At 46.7% G+C, this 19,103-nt stretch overlaps 1 protein-coding gene across 1 annotated transcript in view; it reads left to right on the forward strand.

Moving 5' to 3' along the window:
- The window catches only part of COL22A1 (collagen type XXII alpha 1 chain), a 253,822-nt gene that overhangs the window by 208,411 nt on the left and 26,308 nt on the right, over positions 1-19,103 (forward strand). The window contains exons 47-51 of the mRNA XM_007464595.1: positions 1,026-1,079; positions 3,888-3,941; positions 8,359-8,412; positions 12,314-12,367; positions 16,658-16,711. Coding sequence (XP_007464657.1) covers positions 1,026-1,079; positions 3,888-3,941; positions 8,359-8,412; positions 12,314-12,367; positions 16,658-16,711 — 270 coding nt within the window. The remainder of the gene's footprint in view (positions 1-1,025; positions 1,080-3,887; positions 3,942-8,358; positions 8,413-12,313; positions 12,368-16,657; positions 16,712-19,103) is intronic.

A 19,103-nucleotide genomic window follows, 5' to 3' on the forward strand; every position in this document is an offset into this window, starting at 1 on the left:
GCTGTCCCTCTTTCCCCTCTTTTCATGTTTTCTCTCCCTCCTGCCCTTCCCCTCTCCTTCGAAGTCCATCCGTCTCTCGGTCGGTACTCATCGTAAACCAGCTCCGTGCCAGGCCCCGCACCAGGCTCTGAGATACAGGATGAGTGGTGGGCAAATCCCTAACCTCACAGGGCTTTTCATTCAGTGACAGGGTGAGGCATGTGAGCAAAGAATCCAGAGGCGGTGAGCTAAGAGCTGAAGGTCTGAATGACATACTCAGCGAAAATTCCACTTGTATCTTGAAAGACAAAATTTGGGGGGATTATTCTTATGAGTTGTGAACGGCAGTGATCTCTGCACCGAATGTTACAGTTTGTGTTTTCCTATGGAAGGAGGTGAAGGAGGAGGGTAGGGAGATCATTTCTTTCGTGGTGATTTGTTTGGTTTGATAACATTGCTGTACTAAATAAATGATGCAATACACTTGGCACCATAACCGGTTTAGCTCATTCTATAATACACACGGACTCCTCTCCACATGGGGACGTGAATCTCTTTCTTAAAATAACTGTAATACTGTCAAAGATGCCATAATTCAGTTAATCTAGCTATTTCCATTGTGGGTGTAAATTGTGTGTATATGTATTTATTTGTTTTTAAATTCTTATTATGGATACTTGAAACATACATCAAAATAAGAGCGTATAATAAAAATTACCCCATTGTATTTATCACCTGATCATAATATCTTCCAGCTATTTGGCCACTCTTGTTTTCATCTGTATCTTTCTTCCCTCACATTATTTTGAAGCAAATCCAGTTACAGGATAGATTTGTTTTTGTAAATATTGTTAGATACTCCCTCAACCACCTATTTATATATATATATAAATATGTTCATATATGTGTATATATATATATATATATATATATCCAGAATTTTTATCTGAGTTAGAAGACGGATTCTAGCTTGTCTGAAATTCGGTAGTTGCACGGAGTGCAACTTTTTGGGAATCATTTAAAATAATTGCCTTGTGTTTTCCTAGGGTCATCCAGGAGTTCCAGGTTTCATGGGGCCCCCAGGGAACCCTGGGCCACCAGTAAGTAATTATTTTGAATCTCCTCTCTTCTGGCCTTGTCATCTGTGCATATACTTCCATACTCCCTGGAGGTGGTATCACATGGACAGACCTCTTATTTTAAAGAGTGGGCTGACACCTGAAAGGTGTCTGGGGTGAAGTGAAAGTGCAGGTCGCGGCGGCGTCTGGGGTGAGCTCAGAGGGGCTTGGCTACGTTGAGGGACAGTGTAGTCAGAATGCTCTTGGGACAGGGGGCGTTGGCAGGGGCGCACAGGCTCCACTTACTGTTTTTCATCCAGCTCGGGTTGGGGGAAGCCTGGGATAATTCCAAGGTTAGGCTCTTAAGTAAGAAATGTCTTATAGAAGCAACTTTCCCTCTTCTGTAGGAAACTGTCCCATGGCGAGAGGCTCAGGGAAGCACAGAGTGTCTGTGCAAACCCAGACTTTCTTGGATTTACTGTCATTGATAACAATAATAATAACTGCAAGTTATTACTATGTATTATTACTATTTTCAACAGTTCATTCGTTGTCATTCTGAGGCACTTGTTATCATTCTAACTATAGCAACAGCCTTTAATATGATCCCATTTATTCCCATTGACCCTCCTCCCCCTCCAAACAAATGTTCTCCTTGCTCTTCCAGTAGCTGTGGTGCTACCATTGACTGATGCCCTTCTTGGCAAACTTACCTCCCTTTAGTCTAGGTTGCTTGTCTGTCTCCAGCTGATTCGTGAGTTGATTCAGCATCATGCAGGTGTTTGTTGAGCCTCCACTTTGTGCCGTGGCTTGGACTGTTAATTGCCTTTGGGAATGGATGCTGAGTCAGCTGCCCATTCAAGTTTAGGGGCCAGTCATGCAGAAGAAACTCTGGAACAGGCAGCTAACCCTCCTGGTCAATCATGCATTGTTTTTTAAGTGTTCATGATGTTATATATAGATACCAAGAAGACAAAGCTCTTTTACTTTCACAGTTTATTTTCTGGTTATGTTCTGTTAGCATTCTTCCTCCAGTAAAACCCTTACCCTGTCCCCAACTTGCTAGCTTAGCTAGATTCCAGAGTCTAGGATGCCAAAAGCTTTTGGCAAAATTATGTAAAATAACCCAAATTTGGAGTAGAAACGCAATTATTCTGTTCGATGTGTAAGTTTCCCCGGCAGCAGCCCAGATGCAGGGGAGCATGAACCTTAGGCTGTTTATCTAAATGTTATCAACATCTTTTTATTTCGTGAACATTTACGGGGTCCTCACCTGGTGAAAGACGTGGAGACAAATCAGACTGCAGCTTGTCTCCAGGATTTGCCTTACACGGAAAATAAGACACACCTTCTACAACTGTGTCAGGTTTCCTTGAGGTCCAAGACCATGGTGTGGCCATTTCTGTATCCCTAAAACTTTGCCAGCACCTGGTATGACATAGGCACCCAGTAAATGTATGCAAAAGGACTAAATAAAGACTGCTGGAAAGGTGTCGATAAAGCACTGTGAGACCTTGCTTATTTGTTATCCCATATGCTTAGTTATTACCTGCAGTGCTTCTGGTCTTGAGTTGGCCAACAGACACGCACAGAAGAAGACCACTGTCATCAGACTGCTGATAACAGAGAGCCCTTTATGGAGATCTCTGAGTACGTACCTGGTGCTGGCTGGCTAACTCTTTATATGTATCCCCTTACTCAGTTCTCTCAACAACTCAAGTTAAGTCAGTGCTGTCTTTTTCTTTTTTTTTTTTTCCTTTTTCTCCATTTTACAAAGGAACTGAGATGCAGAGAGGTAAAGTAACTTCCCATACAGCTAGTCAGTGGGGACCCAGGACATGGACCCAGGAACTCTGGCTCTGAGAGGGTGCACTCCTAACTGGTACCCTCAATTCTGTGCTGAGCACATTGTAAACATTGCCGCATTTACTGCTCACCTCCCTATGGCATGGGCAATATCACCCTCTGCCTTCTGTGGATAAGGAAACTGAAGCATCAGAGCCGGTAAGAAGCAAAGCATCGATTCGTCTAAAGAACCTCTACATTTATCACCCAGCCAGCCCAGCTCCTAATTCATTCATTTATTCAAGAACTGTTGAGTGTCTACTGTCTCCAAGGCACTGTTTTAGTTCCCAGTAAACAAGGTGATAAACACTAAGGTGTCAGATGGACCCAAAGGCTGGAGAAAACTAAAAGCAGAAACGGGGCGTTGAGGAGCAGGGACTTGCAGTTGGGGTCTGGCAGGCAGAGAATGTCTCACTGAGAAGCTGATACCTGAGCCAAGGTGTGGACAAGGGCAGGTTATGAGCTCTGACACATGGGGGTTTAGACTGCAGGCGGAAGGGACAGCATGTGCAGTAACCCTAGGGCAGAAGCCTGTCTGGGGCTCACTCTGCACCACTTAACCTGCGTACAACTCCCCTTCCCTTTATCCATCTGTGCATCTCTGCATCCTTGTATTGTCGATACAGGCAATTGCCTTCCTTAGCTCTCTGGAAGATAAATCCAATTGTTTATTTCTTGTCTGCTGTCCTGAAACGTTCCCTGATGTTAGCTGAAAATGTCCAACTCTGAAGTGAGACCATTTACTCTCATCTTATGGATAATTGGCTGGTGAATGCTTTGGCCTCTCCTGAAATGCAGCTGCTGTCCTCCCGACATCTTTGTATCCCCAGAGGCTATCCCAGCCTGATGGGGAAGGCAGAAGCACCTCTGAAACACTTACAGTTCAGACAGCTGGGAAGGGGCACAGGATCTAAGGTCTGTGCATTGCCTCATACACAAAGAGGAGGTGCTGATGACCTCTGTTCAGATACACAGCAAACTGGCTTTCTGCTTTACCACCCTTAGGGAACAGATGGAATTGCCGGAGCTGCGGGACCACCAGGAATCCAAGGATCCCCAGTAAGTTCCTCATTGGCGAGGATGTACCTTCAGTTTGTGTTTGGACCTTCCCAGAACCCCAGGTGTTTGCCAGCCCTGCCCCGGTCCTCCTTAACTCCTGTGGCTCACGTTCCAAAGGTCTGTTCACTACTGGTCGACCACGGGAGGAATTGCTTTATGTTAGAACCCTGGTTACCTCGCCTCTAAATTAAAGGTTTGGATGAAATGACCTGGCAATCTGTGATTCCAGAATTCAGCTTACGACCAATTCAAACTGGTTCAAGGTTTAGCCCCATCTCTCTATTCCTTTTCGCTGTGGTTTCTATTTGGAAGAGGCACAGGGGAGGAGAAAGCCTTGGAGCTACCCCGTCCTGAGCCTGTGGTTTGAGCCAGGTGGTATGTCAGGCAGGAGGTAGCTACTGTTATACAGTTGTTCAAAAAGCAGAGTGAGGGCTTCCCTGGTGGCGCAGTGGTTGAGAGTCCGCCCGCCGATGGTCACAGGTCAAGGTCCTAAAACTACACCAGGTGGGGGTAGTTGGAATCCAAGACTTCTGTCTCAAACCCCAGCATTATATTCATTGCTTGAAGCTGCCGGGACCATTCTTGGTTTCAACACCGTAAGGCAAAGGTGAACCTCAGTTTAGCAGGCACTGTGCTCGTAGTCACTACATGCATATCCACTTAAAGGAATTTACGGTCCCTTGATATCCCTTATCTCATCTGACTGCCCTATCAATAGGAATCATTGTCTCCATTTTATAAATAAGGAAAGTGGGCACGAGAGAAGTAAAACTACCAGTTCAGGGTCACATGGTGAGGAAATGTCAGAGCTGGGTGCAAACCCCACTCTACAGAAATCTCAGTGTCATGTTCCAGGTAGGGCTATTGCTAGCAAGCAGGTCAACCCTGCCCTGGCACCTCTGGACTCTGGTGCCAGGAGCACTTCCTCCTCAGATGAGGAAGACAAAGCCCAGGGGAGTGATGTCACTCGTCCAAGGTCATACAGAAAATTGATATCCAGGTCGGGAGTTAAGTCAGTTTGAAAATTCCCATTTCAGCATTCTTTCTGTCACTCCACGCTGCCCCACCGTGTGGAATGGTCGGGTTAGGGGCAGGATGGATGTCGAGATTGAAAAATAAGAGCCACATGGTTCTTTTTACGATCATCATCTAGCTACTGCTTTTGAAGCAGCCCACTGAGAAGTCCCAGGATGAATAAAATATGAACCATACCGCAGGCAGCTTTTTATTGATTCTCAGACAGAAAAAGATTTCTCCCATAAAAACTAATGGACTATTTGCCTGAGGAGAATAAGATGCGGGTCCCAGATGTAAATCCTAGGAATTAAGCTACATTAAATGAGATATTGATTCTGTCCTGGCAAGTTATACCTGTGCTTGTAGTTGCCCGCGGTCTTGGTGTTTCCACATAAACATCAAACCAGAAAACAGCTGAAGTTTTCTTAGCACAGATAATGAGTATTGGTAGTTAAAAAACAGAAATAAAGTTAAATAGGGAATAGTTAAAAATATATATACACACACAGAGAAATCTAAAACATTTCTGTTGCATTTTGAGTTAAAACATATAACCCATTTGCCAATCTTTTTGACATGGGATGAAGGCCGTCATTTTCATTTCTGTTCCCCTGAATAGAGTCTCTTGTCATTATATTGTAGAAAGAACATCCACCCATTTACCATTTGTTGCCTTTTTAAAAAGTGGTCTGAGGGACTTCCTGTTAAGAATCCACCTGCCAATGCAGGGGATACGGGTTCGAGCCCTGGTCCGGGAAGATCCCCCACGCCGCGGAGCAACTAAGCCCGTGCACCACAACTACTGAGCCTGTGCTCTAGAGCCCGTGAGCCACAACTACTGAGCCTGTGCTCTAGAGCCCATGAGCCACAACTATTGAGCCCACGTCCTGCAACTACTGAAGCCCGCGCACCTAGAGCCCGTGCTCCGCAGCAAGAGAAGCCACCGCAATGAGAAGCCCACGCACCACAACGAAGAATAGCCCCCGCTCGCCACAACTAGGGAAAGCCTGTGCGCAGCAACGAAGACCCAATGCAGCCAAAAATAAATAAATAAAAAATAAATAATTTTTTTTTTTTTTTAAGTGGTTTGGGTGTATAACAACACCCGTGAAGCAATTTGAATGTAGGATCCTAGTTTGTTAGGATTTTTTGCAAATCTTTTATGGCTATCTTGTGGTACAGCTATCAGCTATCTATTTAGACAGGGAATGTCTCATCTTTATCAAATATTTTCAACATCTTAATTTGCGTAAAAAGATCATTCTCTTTCTTTTTCCACCTGAATTTCATTGGGTAACCTAATGAGCAGTTAAATTGTGTAATTTCCATAGCAAACAACAAGTGGTGAAAACAGGCTTGGGACAACCATACTGGCTCCTTACTGAGTCTTCGACTCACCTGATTGGAGCAGAAAGACCCTAAATAGTAGATATTTTAGTCTTGCGGGCCATACGGTCTCTGTTGCAAATCCCCAACTGTGCCACAGTCAGGCGAGATCAGCCACAGACATTATGTAAACTAGCGGTGAGACTGCATTCCGATGAGACTTTATTTGCAGCAACAGGCAGAGGGCCGGAGCTTGCTGACTCCTGTCCTAGATCACTGGTGCTTTCATAGCGGGGTCTTGGCAATAATAAGCGTCCAAGAAGGGATCCAGGAAGCTCTGTTATCAATATGTAAAAACACCTACCTAGGGTGAATATTTGGCCCAAGTTGACCAAAAAAACCACTTTATTTGTTAATGTTTGTAGGTGTCGTGATATGGGGAGGGGGTGAATGTTTTTTTTGTCTTACTGTTATTATTTTGCATTGGTGTAAGTGGCAGTATGTCTAGACAGTCTCAGATATCATGCAGCATAAGTTTACAGAGATGCAGGTCATGCCAAATTGTTATCAATGCAAATGCGTAAACATAGCATTTCATCTTTTAAGAGCTAAGAGTAACCTCCCAACATGAATAGGTAGACTGTAGATACTTTTGAGAATAGGTTTTAACAAACCAGTAGTGAACCTAAAACATTGTTCATTCTTCACTAGTTCCCGAAGGTCTATGAAAAAAAATTCTCAATATCTTTCTTTTTTAAATAAATTTATTTATTCATTTTATTTTTGGCTGTGTTGGGTCTTCGTTGCTGCGCGCAGGCTTTCTCTAGTTGCGGCGAGCAGGGGTACTCTTGGTTGCGGAGTGTGAGCTTCTCAGTGTGGTGGCTTCTCTTGTTGTGGAGCATGGGCTCTAGGCGCGCAGGCTCAGTAGTTGTGGCTCACAGGCTCGGAGTTGTGGCGCACGGGCTTAGTTGTTCCGCGGCATGTGGGATCTTCCCGGACCAGGGCTCGAACCCGTGTCCCCTGCATTGGCAGGCAGATTCTTAACCACTGCATCACCAGGGAAGCCCCTCGGTATCTTAATGATGTGACACTGGTATCTTTCATTTTCTTCAGATTTGGAAGTGAAAGTCAGTTATGGAGTTTTTATAGAGTTTAACTAGTACTTACTAAAGAAAGTGTGCTTTGGTCCCCTCGTTGAACACTTTACATGACAGTATATTAATTAAATCTCTATGAATCTGAAATAAATATCAAAATATTTTTGCTTTTGCTTTTCTTCCAAGGGGATAACATCACAACCTTTAAGAATATTTCATTTTGTGTGGAATGTGGATTAGAGTTTAAGCCAGACATCAGTGTTTTATTGCAAAAGAAACACTAGCAGGAAATTATAAAGTTATCGGGACTTTCAAAATACTCATGGTAGAGTTGCAGGATGATACAAATATGCACATTAGAATAAAAATGATTACGTCATCTGATTTAGAAACTCTAGTTGACACTGATGTGTATTTTTGCTGAGTAAAATGAGAAAGGAAGTATTAATGCACCTTGGTAAACACAATCTTTCAAGGTCTGTTTCATGGGGGAAAGGGATACTAAAAGCAAGCACTGATGGTAAAGAACTGGGGAACCTCTGGATAAGACGGTGGCAGTAACAAAACCATCTGTTACCTGTGCCCCTGGTCAGCTGCTCAGTTCTCTACTTGTCTTGAGTGCTGTACGCAGAAGCCCTGCAGGTGCTACGGTCTGTGCTGTGAGGCGGTCTGGGGACCAAGTGCAGAGTTGCATCTGGACCCAGGTCTTCCCAGTACGCCTTCCAAGCACTAATTCCCCGAGTCTATGTAATAAGGCCAAAATGAGCTCCGGTCTGCACACCAACCTGCACGATTGTGCTCTGTCCAGGGCGCAGTACCTGGAAAGGAGCCAGGTGGACGAGGCAGATGCAGAAGCACCCATTGTTCCTCACTAAAGACTCCTTCCAACCCACGAAGGCAATTCTGGGTGAGATCATTTACCTCCAGAAAAGCCAATCCCAGAAATTTAATGGTGTTTCGTGTCTTGGATCTTTTAGGGGAAAGAAGGTCCTCCTGGCCCCCAAGGCCCATCTGGATTACCCGGAATCCCAGTAAGTGGCATTTTTTTTAAAAATCTGGTTTCTCTACTACAAAAATAAGCAAAGAAAACTATATTGCACCAGTGTAGACACAAAGCATGTTTACTAGGGAAATTTTCGGCATTATAGAAAATTAGAAGAAAAATAATACTAGCCAAAGCCAATTTTAGTCTCATTCTTCCTTTATGTATTTGTTGTCGTTTACTTATGAAAATAAAATTTTCATCCCTTTCTCTCTCCACACACATAGCAATCAACAGACACATACATACATAACTGTGATAACTGTGATAATATAAACATTTTCTGTTTTCCACACTGGTATTAAGTGCTCATAAATTTTACATACATTCTACCCAATAAATGTACCATAATATGTGTGATTATTCTCCTGTTGCCTCGTAAGTCTTAGAACTTTTAAAAATCTACAATAGATTATTTTACATTAGGTTATTATTTTATTTCTATAGGATGGTGCCCAAAAGTGGAGTCTACTGGTCAGAGCACAATAATATCTAAGGTTCTTGATACATACTGCAAAATTACTTTCCATAAATGTTGTTCCGGACTTTTCAATTTAATATACTTCTCAACAGGGTCAGACTCTCCAGTATGTTAGTAATAAGGCTGCTCCAGAGAGGCCATGTGCTGCCTTCTTCATTGAGAATAAATCCTTGTGTGGCTCCTCGTCTGGCGTGTGCCTGCAGCTGGGACCTCTCCTGGACACAGCCCCACCCCTGCCCTCCACGGGGCGTCCTTTTGTTCCAGCCATACTGGCTTCCTTTTGGTTTCTAGAACACTCTGCACCCTCTCCTCTCTAGGCCACAGGGCCTTTGCACATGCCTTTCTGTCCACCCAGAATGCCCTCTTGTCACCTCTTTCACTAGTTGATGCCTTTGATCTTTTCCAGCTCATCCCAGGCATCACTTCCTAGAAGTTTCCTCTGCCCCCCAGGCTAGGATAGGCTCTCTTAGTCTCTTTTTCCTTTCTTCCTAAGTGCCTGTCTCAGCTGGTAGTCACATGTTTATTTGCGTAATGGTTTGATTAGTAACCACCTCCACCATTATTCACTAATTGATTTGCTCATTCAGCACACACTGATTAGGCACCTACTGGGTGCTGGATCTGGGGACCTAACAGAAGAGTGCCTGGTAATCATGGGGTTATGTTCTGGGTTGTGGGTTCTAGGGGACCAGGCTTTTGTTCCCCACACGTGGTGGGCACACGGCAAATATTACTTAAATAAATATGTGGATGCATGAATTGTTTTCCTAGAGCCCTTCCTCCTTGAGCGTCTGATAAGTGCTACTGTTGGTCGAGCAGGCGTTTCCGGGGCATCACCAGTAACCGTCACTGCAACCACACAACCCCGGAGGTCAAGTAACCTGTCCAGGGCGCACAGATCTTAAAAGACAGGCTGGGATGTGAAACCCCGGTTGGTATAAACTGCCACGCCGTAGCCTAGTGTGTCATAGCAGCTAGGAAATACTTGATTTAATTCCAGGAATAATAAAGCTATGGAGAGAAAATTCCAGTTTGAATTTTCTGCCAAGCCCTTGTGATCAAAGTCCTAGGGTGCTGGAGAAGGGAGAGATGACCTGAGATATGAGTATGCGATTTTCTTAGTAGTAGCCCTCCTCTCTGCCAGCTTCCCTCTTTCCTTCCTTCTTTCCCTCCAGTGCTAACCCCTTCTGCTCTCTGTTATCCTCAGAGGAAAGCCGAGACATTGACCTCCCTGGCACCTCGTGAACTCACCCTGTTTTCCTCTGTCTCTTTCTCAGCCCTGTCCCTGGACACTCCAGCCTTGTCCACACCCCTTCCTCCAGCCACTCTAAACAACTTTGCCTTCCTCCAGGTCATCGCTCTCTCTGCCCGGGCAATAGGAATCATCATAGCTTTCATGCACATTGTGCTAACCGCAGGGCGGGCTCAGTGCAGAGAGCTTTCCACGTGTTAACATGCATAATCCTCACCACACCCCACTCCTCTGTTCATCCCGAGGTCTCGGCTAGACATCATCTTCTGCAGGGAGATGTCCTTGTACCTCCCCAGTGGGGTTAGGTGGGGATCAGAGCTGTGCTCTGAGAGCACTTCCTTCATAACCCCTTGCAGCACTTGGGATTTACAATCATAAATACCTGTTGGGGGCTTCCCTGATGGCGCAGTGGTTGAGAGTCCGCCTGCCGATGCAGGGGACACGGGTTCGTGCCCCGGTCCGGGAGGATCCCACGTGCCGCGGAGCGGCTGGGCCCGTGAGCCATGGCCGCTGAGCCTGCGCGTCCGGAGCCTGTGCTCCGCAACGGGAGAGGCCGCAACAGTGAGAAGCCCGCGTACCGCAAAAAAAAAAAAAGAAAAGAAAAACCCTTCATATATGCCTTACAGCTCCTCCCCGTGCAGTGTAAGTGTGAACATCCCTTTAATTTATTAAAGGTGAAGAAATGAGGCTCTGAGAAGTTCACGGATTGCTCAGCAATCCGGCAGTCGGCGAGAGCAGTCTCTGTCTCTCGGAAGCCACACCTCCTTCCCTGATGATTCAGTAGAGGCCGCACTCAGCCCTCTTCTGAGTCACCTGAAGCGGCGCTCCTGCTGCTTCCGGGAGCCAGGTGTCTGCCCCGGGGCTCCCCTGGGGTCGGCTGCTCTCCCTCCTGCGCGTGTCTCACCTGGGTACGTTGGCTTTCTCTTCTGTGCATGGGTCTCCTGACCCTCCGCCCGCTGCTCCGTGCATGGGAGAAACGGTTTCTGGAGTTAAACTCTTAATTGAAAAGAGGATCAGTAGTGCGGGACCCCTGAGTCAGCCAAGCCGGCTTACCTGGCGTTACCATGGTCTGCCGGGAGCAGGGTCTTCACGAGTTACGGGTGCACGTGGGGCATCGGCAAGCAGCCCGGATGGTCAGTAAACTTACGTTACTGTCCTCAGTGCTTCCTGCCAGCGTCCGGGCACTGGCGTTAAAGGCACTGATGAGGAACAATGCACGATCTCGTGTGTGCCCGGCCGCAGCGGGAGCAGCTGCACTGCCGGCGCCGATTACCGATGCCTGGTTTGCTAAACGTTGCAGGTGGTGGCGTTGATTCCGAGCCCCCTCGTGACTCTGCCAGACAGGTTTGTCATCTGTGTTTAGGAGAGGGGCCGCTGCGAGCTGAGAATGTCAATGACTCACCCAAGATCGTAGGCATAGTTGATGCAAGTGGGATTCGAACCTTGCCCGGTGTGACTCAGGTTCCCCTCTGCCTTGCTGCCTGTCGCTTTCTTTCCCTGGAACCCGCCCAGCCCAGGTGACCCAGGACTGGAACCTGAGTCTGTGTGATGCTGTAATCATTGTCCTGATCTGCAGAGATTCCTGACGAAGAACGGTCTCTTAGATTAAACGTGAGGCTTACAGTGTCTTACTGAGAGCAGGAGGTGGGCCAGTAGGAGGTGGGGAGCAGGTGGGCGATTTGTAGCTTGATTTCATGGAAAGAAACGTGACATGTTCGTGGCCATCCTGTAGCCCGGACATGGCCCTGGCTGTCATTCACCTCGCCTGCTTGTGTCCCAGGAGCTATAGGTGCTCTGCCGCAGGCCCCTCGGGTCCTTGTCATCTCCATCAGAAGCCGCCTCCTCGCCGTGGTCAACCCAGGAGGCCCAGAGATGAGCCCACGTTGTCCTAAGTTTGACTTCATGAAAATGTCCAGTGGGGGCTTCTTTCCATCTGTAGCAATAATAATGCAATTTATTGCTTTTGCGCTGGGTGCCAGGCACCGCCAACCAGAGATCCAAGCCAGAAGCGTGCTGCTGGGGGAGAAACCATGAAAAATGAAGCCAGTTCTGCCTGTCGCGTGTGACTGTAGCTGTAACCCGGCAAAAAGGCGTCTTTCCTTCCCTCCCTCTTAGCGTCTTCATCCAGGTAATAACCAATTTGAGCTTATCTTGCAGGGAGAAGAAGGCAAAGAAGGCAGAGATGGAAAACCAGGGCCCCCCGGAGAGCCGGTAAGGGACTCGAAGGTTCTTACCATTTACACGCCAGATCAGCCATTTCTCAGAAGCAACTACTCTGTGTCCAGAGCTACTATGAACCGGGCACAGTGAGAGTTATTTGTTGTGCGTTTCTTCATTTACTTCTCCTGAGAACCCTGCAAGGTAAACACCGCTGTCCCCATTTTACAGCTGAGGAAACTGAGTCTCAGGGAGTGAACTCTATCCTGGGGCTCCTGTCCCTCCCTTTCTGCCTTTTTTTTTTTTTTTTTTTTTTTTTTTTTTTTTTTACTGCCCCTGCAGCCTCCATCCTATTGATGTGGAAGGGAACTGGGCAGGTGAGCACTGGCTGAAGTAGAAACCTGACATCCGAAAGCCTGTTAAAACCCTGAAAGCCTGAGCTTCACCTGCCATCTCTAGGGGATGTGAGTTTGTCCTTTCTTCGACATTGGCATAGAGGTTTTTTTTTTTCCTTTATCTTTCTTTTATTCTTTGTTTTGTTTTTGTTTGTTTGTTTGTTTTTTGGGGGTTTTTTTCCCTTTGTCTTTAATATCAGCTGCCGGGCCACACAGTGAGATGGACTGTGTGCTGCTGAGGACGTCTGTCTCTGTGGCCCCAGCAGCTATTGGCTGGAAGTGTGCAGTGATTTCTTCAGACCCGCCTCTCTGACCTCGGAGTTGTCCTTCCTGAGGACGGTCAGACCCTCTTGAGTGTGGATCTGGGCTTAGTGATGATGCCGAAGCTTTATTTCCTAGCAGCAGTTTTGTCTTCACAAACCCCTTCCACAGCCTCAACACCGAGGGGAAGATGGCAGGTGGCCCCTGGGGCTTAGAGACCTGGTTCTCCCGACGCCCACCAGCAGGAGACAGTAAATGATGGCGTGCACCCAATAAATAGCAAGCAGCTGTGCAGAAGACGGGGCGATGTTTTCTAGATACTGACATGGGACTTTTCCAAGATACATTGTTGAGTAAAAAAGCAAGGGCACAGAGCAGTGTGTTTAGCCTGCCCTATTTTGTATGAAAATGGGTCTGTGTATATTTCTCTGGCATTTACATAAAGGGGCTCTGGGAGACTCCAGGAACACCAAGAGAACTAGTTTCCATCCGTGGAGGGAAGTGAGGACGGGTGATTCTGAGCACAAGGGACATAGGGATGGGACGTCAAGTTTTGGTCCGTAATATGTTATTTTATTATCTTTTTAATTTTTGGAGCCGTGTGTGCAGTGCTTATTGATAAAATTAAATTAAAATATTTTATGCCGAAATTACAACCATAACCAGAAGAAGAAACTGGCTTCGGATGCTGGCTTCACTCCCTACGGGCTTCGCCACCTGGCTTGAGTCAAAGAGCATCTCCCGGCTTCAGTTTCAATTCAAATAGAATGAGAATAATAGTAGCAACTTGCTGGAGTTGCTGGAGAATCAGATGTAGTGAGAAGTTGGTTAAATGCATCAGGCTTCTCTAACTGTTAATTAATTTAGTAAGTTACTTTTCCAACTGCTCTAGTTTTAACTCCTGGTGAGGTTAGAACCTCAGAGCCTTTAGAACCAGTAAGTGGAATTACATAACAGTCTCCACAGCAAGGCTTGCGCTCCATTTAATTTGTGCGGCCGTAACTATTATGACTCACTCTGCGTCTTATGCAACCTGCCAGAAGTACCTTCTTTATCACTTTTCCCTGTTTGCCAGATGCTGAGACCAGGACTCACTGCCGAGGGGAAAGTAAGAGCTTAGGGCAGCGAGCAAAGTAAACAGCTCATCTAAGCTGCTGAAGGCTGACGTCCAGCAGCGCAGCCCTGGCGGGCAAGCGGCAATTAGCCGGGCTGAGGACGTGGCAAGGGAGCAAAAGAAGGACAGGTATCGCCACCGCGGCTGACAGCTGCCGTGTGCACACCGAGGGGGTGCTGAGCACCTCATTACATTTGCCCCAGGAAACCCCTGTGGGGTGTGGGTGTCATTATTGGCCCAGATGAGGAAACTAAGGCACAGAGAGGTTAGGTAGGCTGGCCGAGGTCACACCGCCGGTAAATGAAGCATCCGGGACCCGCACCCTGAAGGCTGACCCCAGAGCTCAGTCAACGCAGAGCAGGCAATCAGCTTTTTTGCAGAAAGTGTACTATCCTGAGAGGCTGTCACTGACAGTACAGGATAACCGAGGCCCTTGGTCTGCACTCAGTCTGTTTGTGGAATGCCTTTTCCAGATAGGCCTGTGCCAGGCGCTGGGTGTGGATGGATGGAAGGCCAGGTCTGCCCTGGGTAAGCAGTGGCTAAGTCAGTGCATGGAAGGCAAGGCCGGTTCGGTTGGAAGCAGAGGGGGCTCGGCAGCTGTGCCCGGCACGTGATCCAGAGCTCACCTGTCAGTTCGTTCTGGGGTCTCAGCGTGTGGCCATCCTGACCTTCGTCACTCTGAGCTGCTTGGGAGGAGATTGGCAGAGGAATGGGGGCACCAGAGGTCCCCTGAGAGCAGCCCTGGAGACCGGGATGGGGTGCAGGTTGGGTATTTGGAGAAGATCCCAGGAGCACGGGCAGACTGGGGAGATGGAACGAGGAAAGAAGGAAAGCTGCTGGCAGGCCAGTGGGCAGACGTGCCAGGGGGCACCGCGGGTCCACTCCCCTGGAGACCAGCTGAGGATGTGAGAGGAGCACACCTGGCCTCCCCGGTCCCACCCCTGCCGGGGAGCAGGCTAGGGTGTTCTTCATCAACTTCAGCCTTTCTGCCTGGGGGTTGCTTGTTGGGGCATGAACTCCCACGCACTCGGGCCTTCAACACCTCGGAGTCAAGTGCCCCAAAGGCTGTTCTGGGCACGGCCTTCTGCCTGAGCGGAGGCTGATCAACAGAGTGACAGAAGCCCTCCCGGGGAGCCAGGGGGTGTGGCTGGGAAACAGCGGCACTGGCTACTGGTAGTGGGTGGTTAATTTCCACTTTGACTTATTCCTTTAAGTCCCTGTACATCGGGGCCATGGATGGACCCTGGTTCTCCCGACGCCCACCAGTAGTAGACAGACAGATGACGGATGCGTGGATAGATACACAGATAGATGGGTAGATACGCAGCTTTTAGAGTTGCCCGTTTTGTCATTTTCAATAGGAGGCATTTGAGTATTAGTTACAGTGTAGGGTGAAGTACAGAGGCTCTGGAACCAAAACGCCTGCATTAGAACCCCAGCTGTGTGACCTTGAGCAGGTCACTTAAGCTCTCTGTGCCTTGGAGTTTTGCCTGGGGCAGAACCAAAGTGCCTCCCTCATGGGTTGTTGTGTGAAGTGCTGGCGTTGTGCCCGGCGCGTGGAAAACCCTCAGCAGTGTCTGGTTGTTTTATCCTTTGTCTGCTGGCAGCCTGGGCCGGTGATGGCCGTCGCACTTGACTGTGGGGCAGGAGCCAGGCTCGATCACAAAGACCTACGTCAGGGAGGCTGTCCTGAATTTACAACTGAGAAACAGATCCAGGGAAGGGTAATGACCCCCAAGATCACACGGCTAGACTTAGACGAGCTGGGACAGAAGAAGAAACAAACTCGGAAGTCAGAGCTTGGTGCCCCATCCTCCCTTCCCCTGTAACTTTCACTCTGAATCCACGGATGCCCTTCTCCCTCTCCCGTGCCCCGCCATGGACCCCTTCTGGCCCTCCAGGTTTATAAGCTGTGAAAATGAAGGGGGACTTGGGCGAGTAGACCCTCCTGTTACCATGGAGGCGGGGCCAGCACGCTGCCCATCTCCCCATCAAGCACACGTGCCCCTTCACCCACTTTCCCGGCTCACCCCAACCCGCCCTCACCTCTCACCACTTTATCTGGACTTCAGCAGTAAACTGCAGGCCCCCTGTCAGCAGGCACTGCTGCCCGGCTGAGGAGAGCCTCCTTTCGGGTGTTGCTGGGGTCCAGTCTGGCTTTGCTGTTTGTTAACTCAATGAAACCATAACTTCTTTGAGCCTCAGGTCCCCATTTGTACCATGCAGTCGTTACTAGCTGTGGTTCTGTGAGTAGGTATAAAGTGGTTTCTAACTTGGGCGTCTACATAATCCAGACCAGAACCCTTCCAAGGATAAGAAGGGGCACTGCGAATGGGTGTTTCAAAGATGAAACCTGTGTAACCAGTGCCGTCCCAGGAAAACCAAGAACATAATAGGCAGGGCTACACAGTGCAGATTTCTATGGACTAAAATGGACCACAGTACCAGAGGGTAGGGTTGGCAGGGGGCAGAGACTGGCTGGTGGAAGTGTGATGCTGTGAAGCTCTGGCAGATGAGAATAGGAAAGTCCTGCAAATGTTGTCCTCAAATTCTTCTTTTCTTCTTTATCCTCAGGGCAAAACAGGAGAGCCAGGTCTGCCAGGACCGGAGGGTGCCCGCGGTCCCCCTGTAAGTGCTGGGTGTGTGTGTGTGTGTGTGTGTGTGTGTGTGTGTGTGTGTGTGTGTGTGTTGTCCACAGTAGAATAAAGCCATCAGTCACTTGGCTGTGACACCGTGGGTAGGGTCCTCTGAGACTGCCTGGCCGTGGATCCCAGAAGTACGTCTCTCCCAAGACCTTGGTACTTCTGTGCAGTAAATCCAGTCCTTTCACATGCCATTGCTGTAAAATTTATTTTCAAACTTGCACCCGTCGTTACTTGTTCTAAGTTTTCTTTGTTCTTATCCTATTTATTATAATTTTAATGGACTTCCTCTGGACAATAGAACCTAAAAATGAGTCTCAATTTTTATTCTGAACCCTTTTCACAGCTAAAGGGGTTTTCCCCAATTATAACAGTAATTCATTCTCATTGCATAACAATAACAAATAATGATGGTAATAAAAAGAGAAAGAGTAAGAAAAGTAATGTTGTAGAGAAGAAAATAGAGTTACTTATAATTTTACAACACAGAAGTAAAGCTCTGTTAACGTTCTAGTATGTTTTTTTAGTCTTTTTTTCTACGTATGAAATCCAACATTTATATATCTAAATCTACATCTGTCATTTATATATGTAAATCTGTATCTAGCTGTCGAGCTGTTTATTATACATATAAACATATACGGACACCTTTTCTTTTTTCTTTTTAAGAACCACCATTTCATCTTTTTATTATATAAAATTTCAAACATATACGAAGTAAACAGACTAGTGAAATGAACTCCCATGTGCCAGTCACTCAGCTTCAATCATCATTATTCTGCTTCATATCTACCTTCTACTCATTTCCTATCCCCTACTCAATACTTTTCAAGTTCTTTGATATAAAATTTACACACATCAAAAAATCTTAACTGTATCATTTGGACAAATAGATATACACATGTAACCCACATCATCATTTCTTTTTAAGCCCCATGGTTTTCTACAGGGGTCTAAAACAAGACTCAACAACCTGGATCCCATTTTAAGGTCAGGATGGCCAACCCAATGCCAATGGCTTAGATTGCATGATCAGTTAGCAGTGGATATGTTGACAGGATGTTGAGGTAGGGTACTGTTATTTATATATATGCATAAAAGATCCACAACAGAGCAGAACAGGAAAAAAACATACCTTGCAAGTAAAGGACTTGGACTTAGAGTGATCTATGAAAGAAGATAAGCAAGCCCACAGGAGAGAGAAGAGACTTCATAACTTTATAAACTCCATGAGAAAAAGAAGAGACTTCCTACTTTTTAGCTCTTAGATGGCAATTAGAGGAATCCCAAAACAGGACCTAAGAGGTTGCCTTGATCGTCAGTGTTTTAAAACTTCTCCACGGCCTGTTGAAAAGGCTCGTGCTTGACAGAGCCTTCAGTGCGTGTCTTCACTCTCTCCTGCCTATAAAAATGAACTCTATGTATTTTGGGGTTGTTGGGTTTTTTTCGCTAAATGCTTTACTCCTTTATAATTTCAAAATTGTTTACAAAATTCCTTAAATTTTCTTTGGAAACGAATATGATGTTCAATAAAAATCTTAAAATCCAATTATCTGGCAAGAAGTAGGAGATCAAAATGCTAGTTCTATTTCCTTAATCTGTTTTTCTGTTAAAAAAAAAATCAATAACTCACCTGGCTAGTATTCAATAAGGAGGAAATAAAACACAAAAAATACTTTCCTTTTTCCCAACTCTCCTTGCTTTTCACCTGCTTGCGTCAGGAGAAGAAACCTAAGAATGGGGACTACCACCTCTTATGGGGGATTAAAACACAGAATTAGTGATTTTTTTTTTTTTTTTAAGGTCGTTTCCCGTTTACTGGAGGGAGGGTTTTTTGTTTTGTTATATTTTTCTTTTTTCAGCCACGGAGATCCATTTGCTGGGAAGTGTGCTGGGGCAAGATCCACCTCTCAACAGAGAGTTGTAAGGAATCCTACTTCAGTGCAGGGACAGAGGTTAGAGACCCAGGGAGTTGAAAGAACACCCACCTCCTCTGGCGTGAGCTTGGAGATAGACAGGCCTGGGCTCGGCTTTCACTTTGTCTTTTATTAACTTTGTGACCTGGGTCAGGGGACAGTTCTGAACCTCTGTTTCTTCTTTTATGAAACGGGCATCAGAATAGCTCCCACTTCTATAGGGTGGTTGTGAGTACTGAAGGAGAAGATAAAACATGTGAAACTCCCACAGCCAAGTGCCTGGGACGCTGTGTGTGGCTCCCTTAGTTGGTGCTTTTGTCCATGACTATTTGGGAGGAGGGCAACGAGGTCCCTGCCTCCGCACTGGCTGGATTTGGGGAAGATGCTGGGCCCCAGCATAGGCCCTCCCCAGGGAAAGGAAACTGGCCTATTTTTTTTTTTTTTTTTTTTTTTTTTTTTGTT

Source organism: Lipotes vexillifer, unplaced genomic scaffold (genome assembly GCF_000442215.2).
Source record: "Lipotes vexillifer unplaced genomic scaffold, Lipotes_vexillifer_v1.1 scaffold394, whole genome shotgun sequence".
Lineage (NCBI taxonomy): Eukaryota > Metazoa > Chordata > Mammalia > Artiodactyla > Lipotidae > Lipotes > Lipotes vexillifer.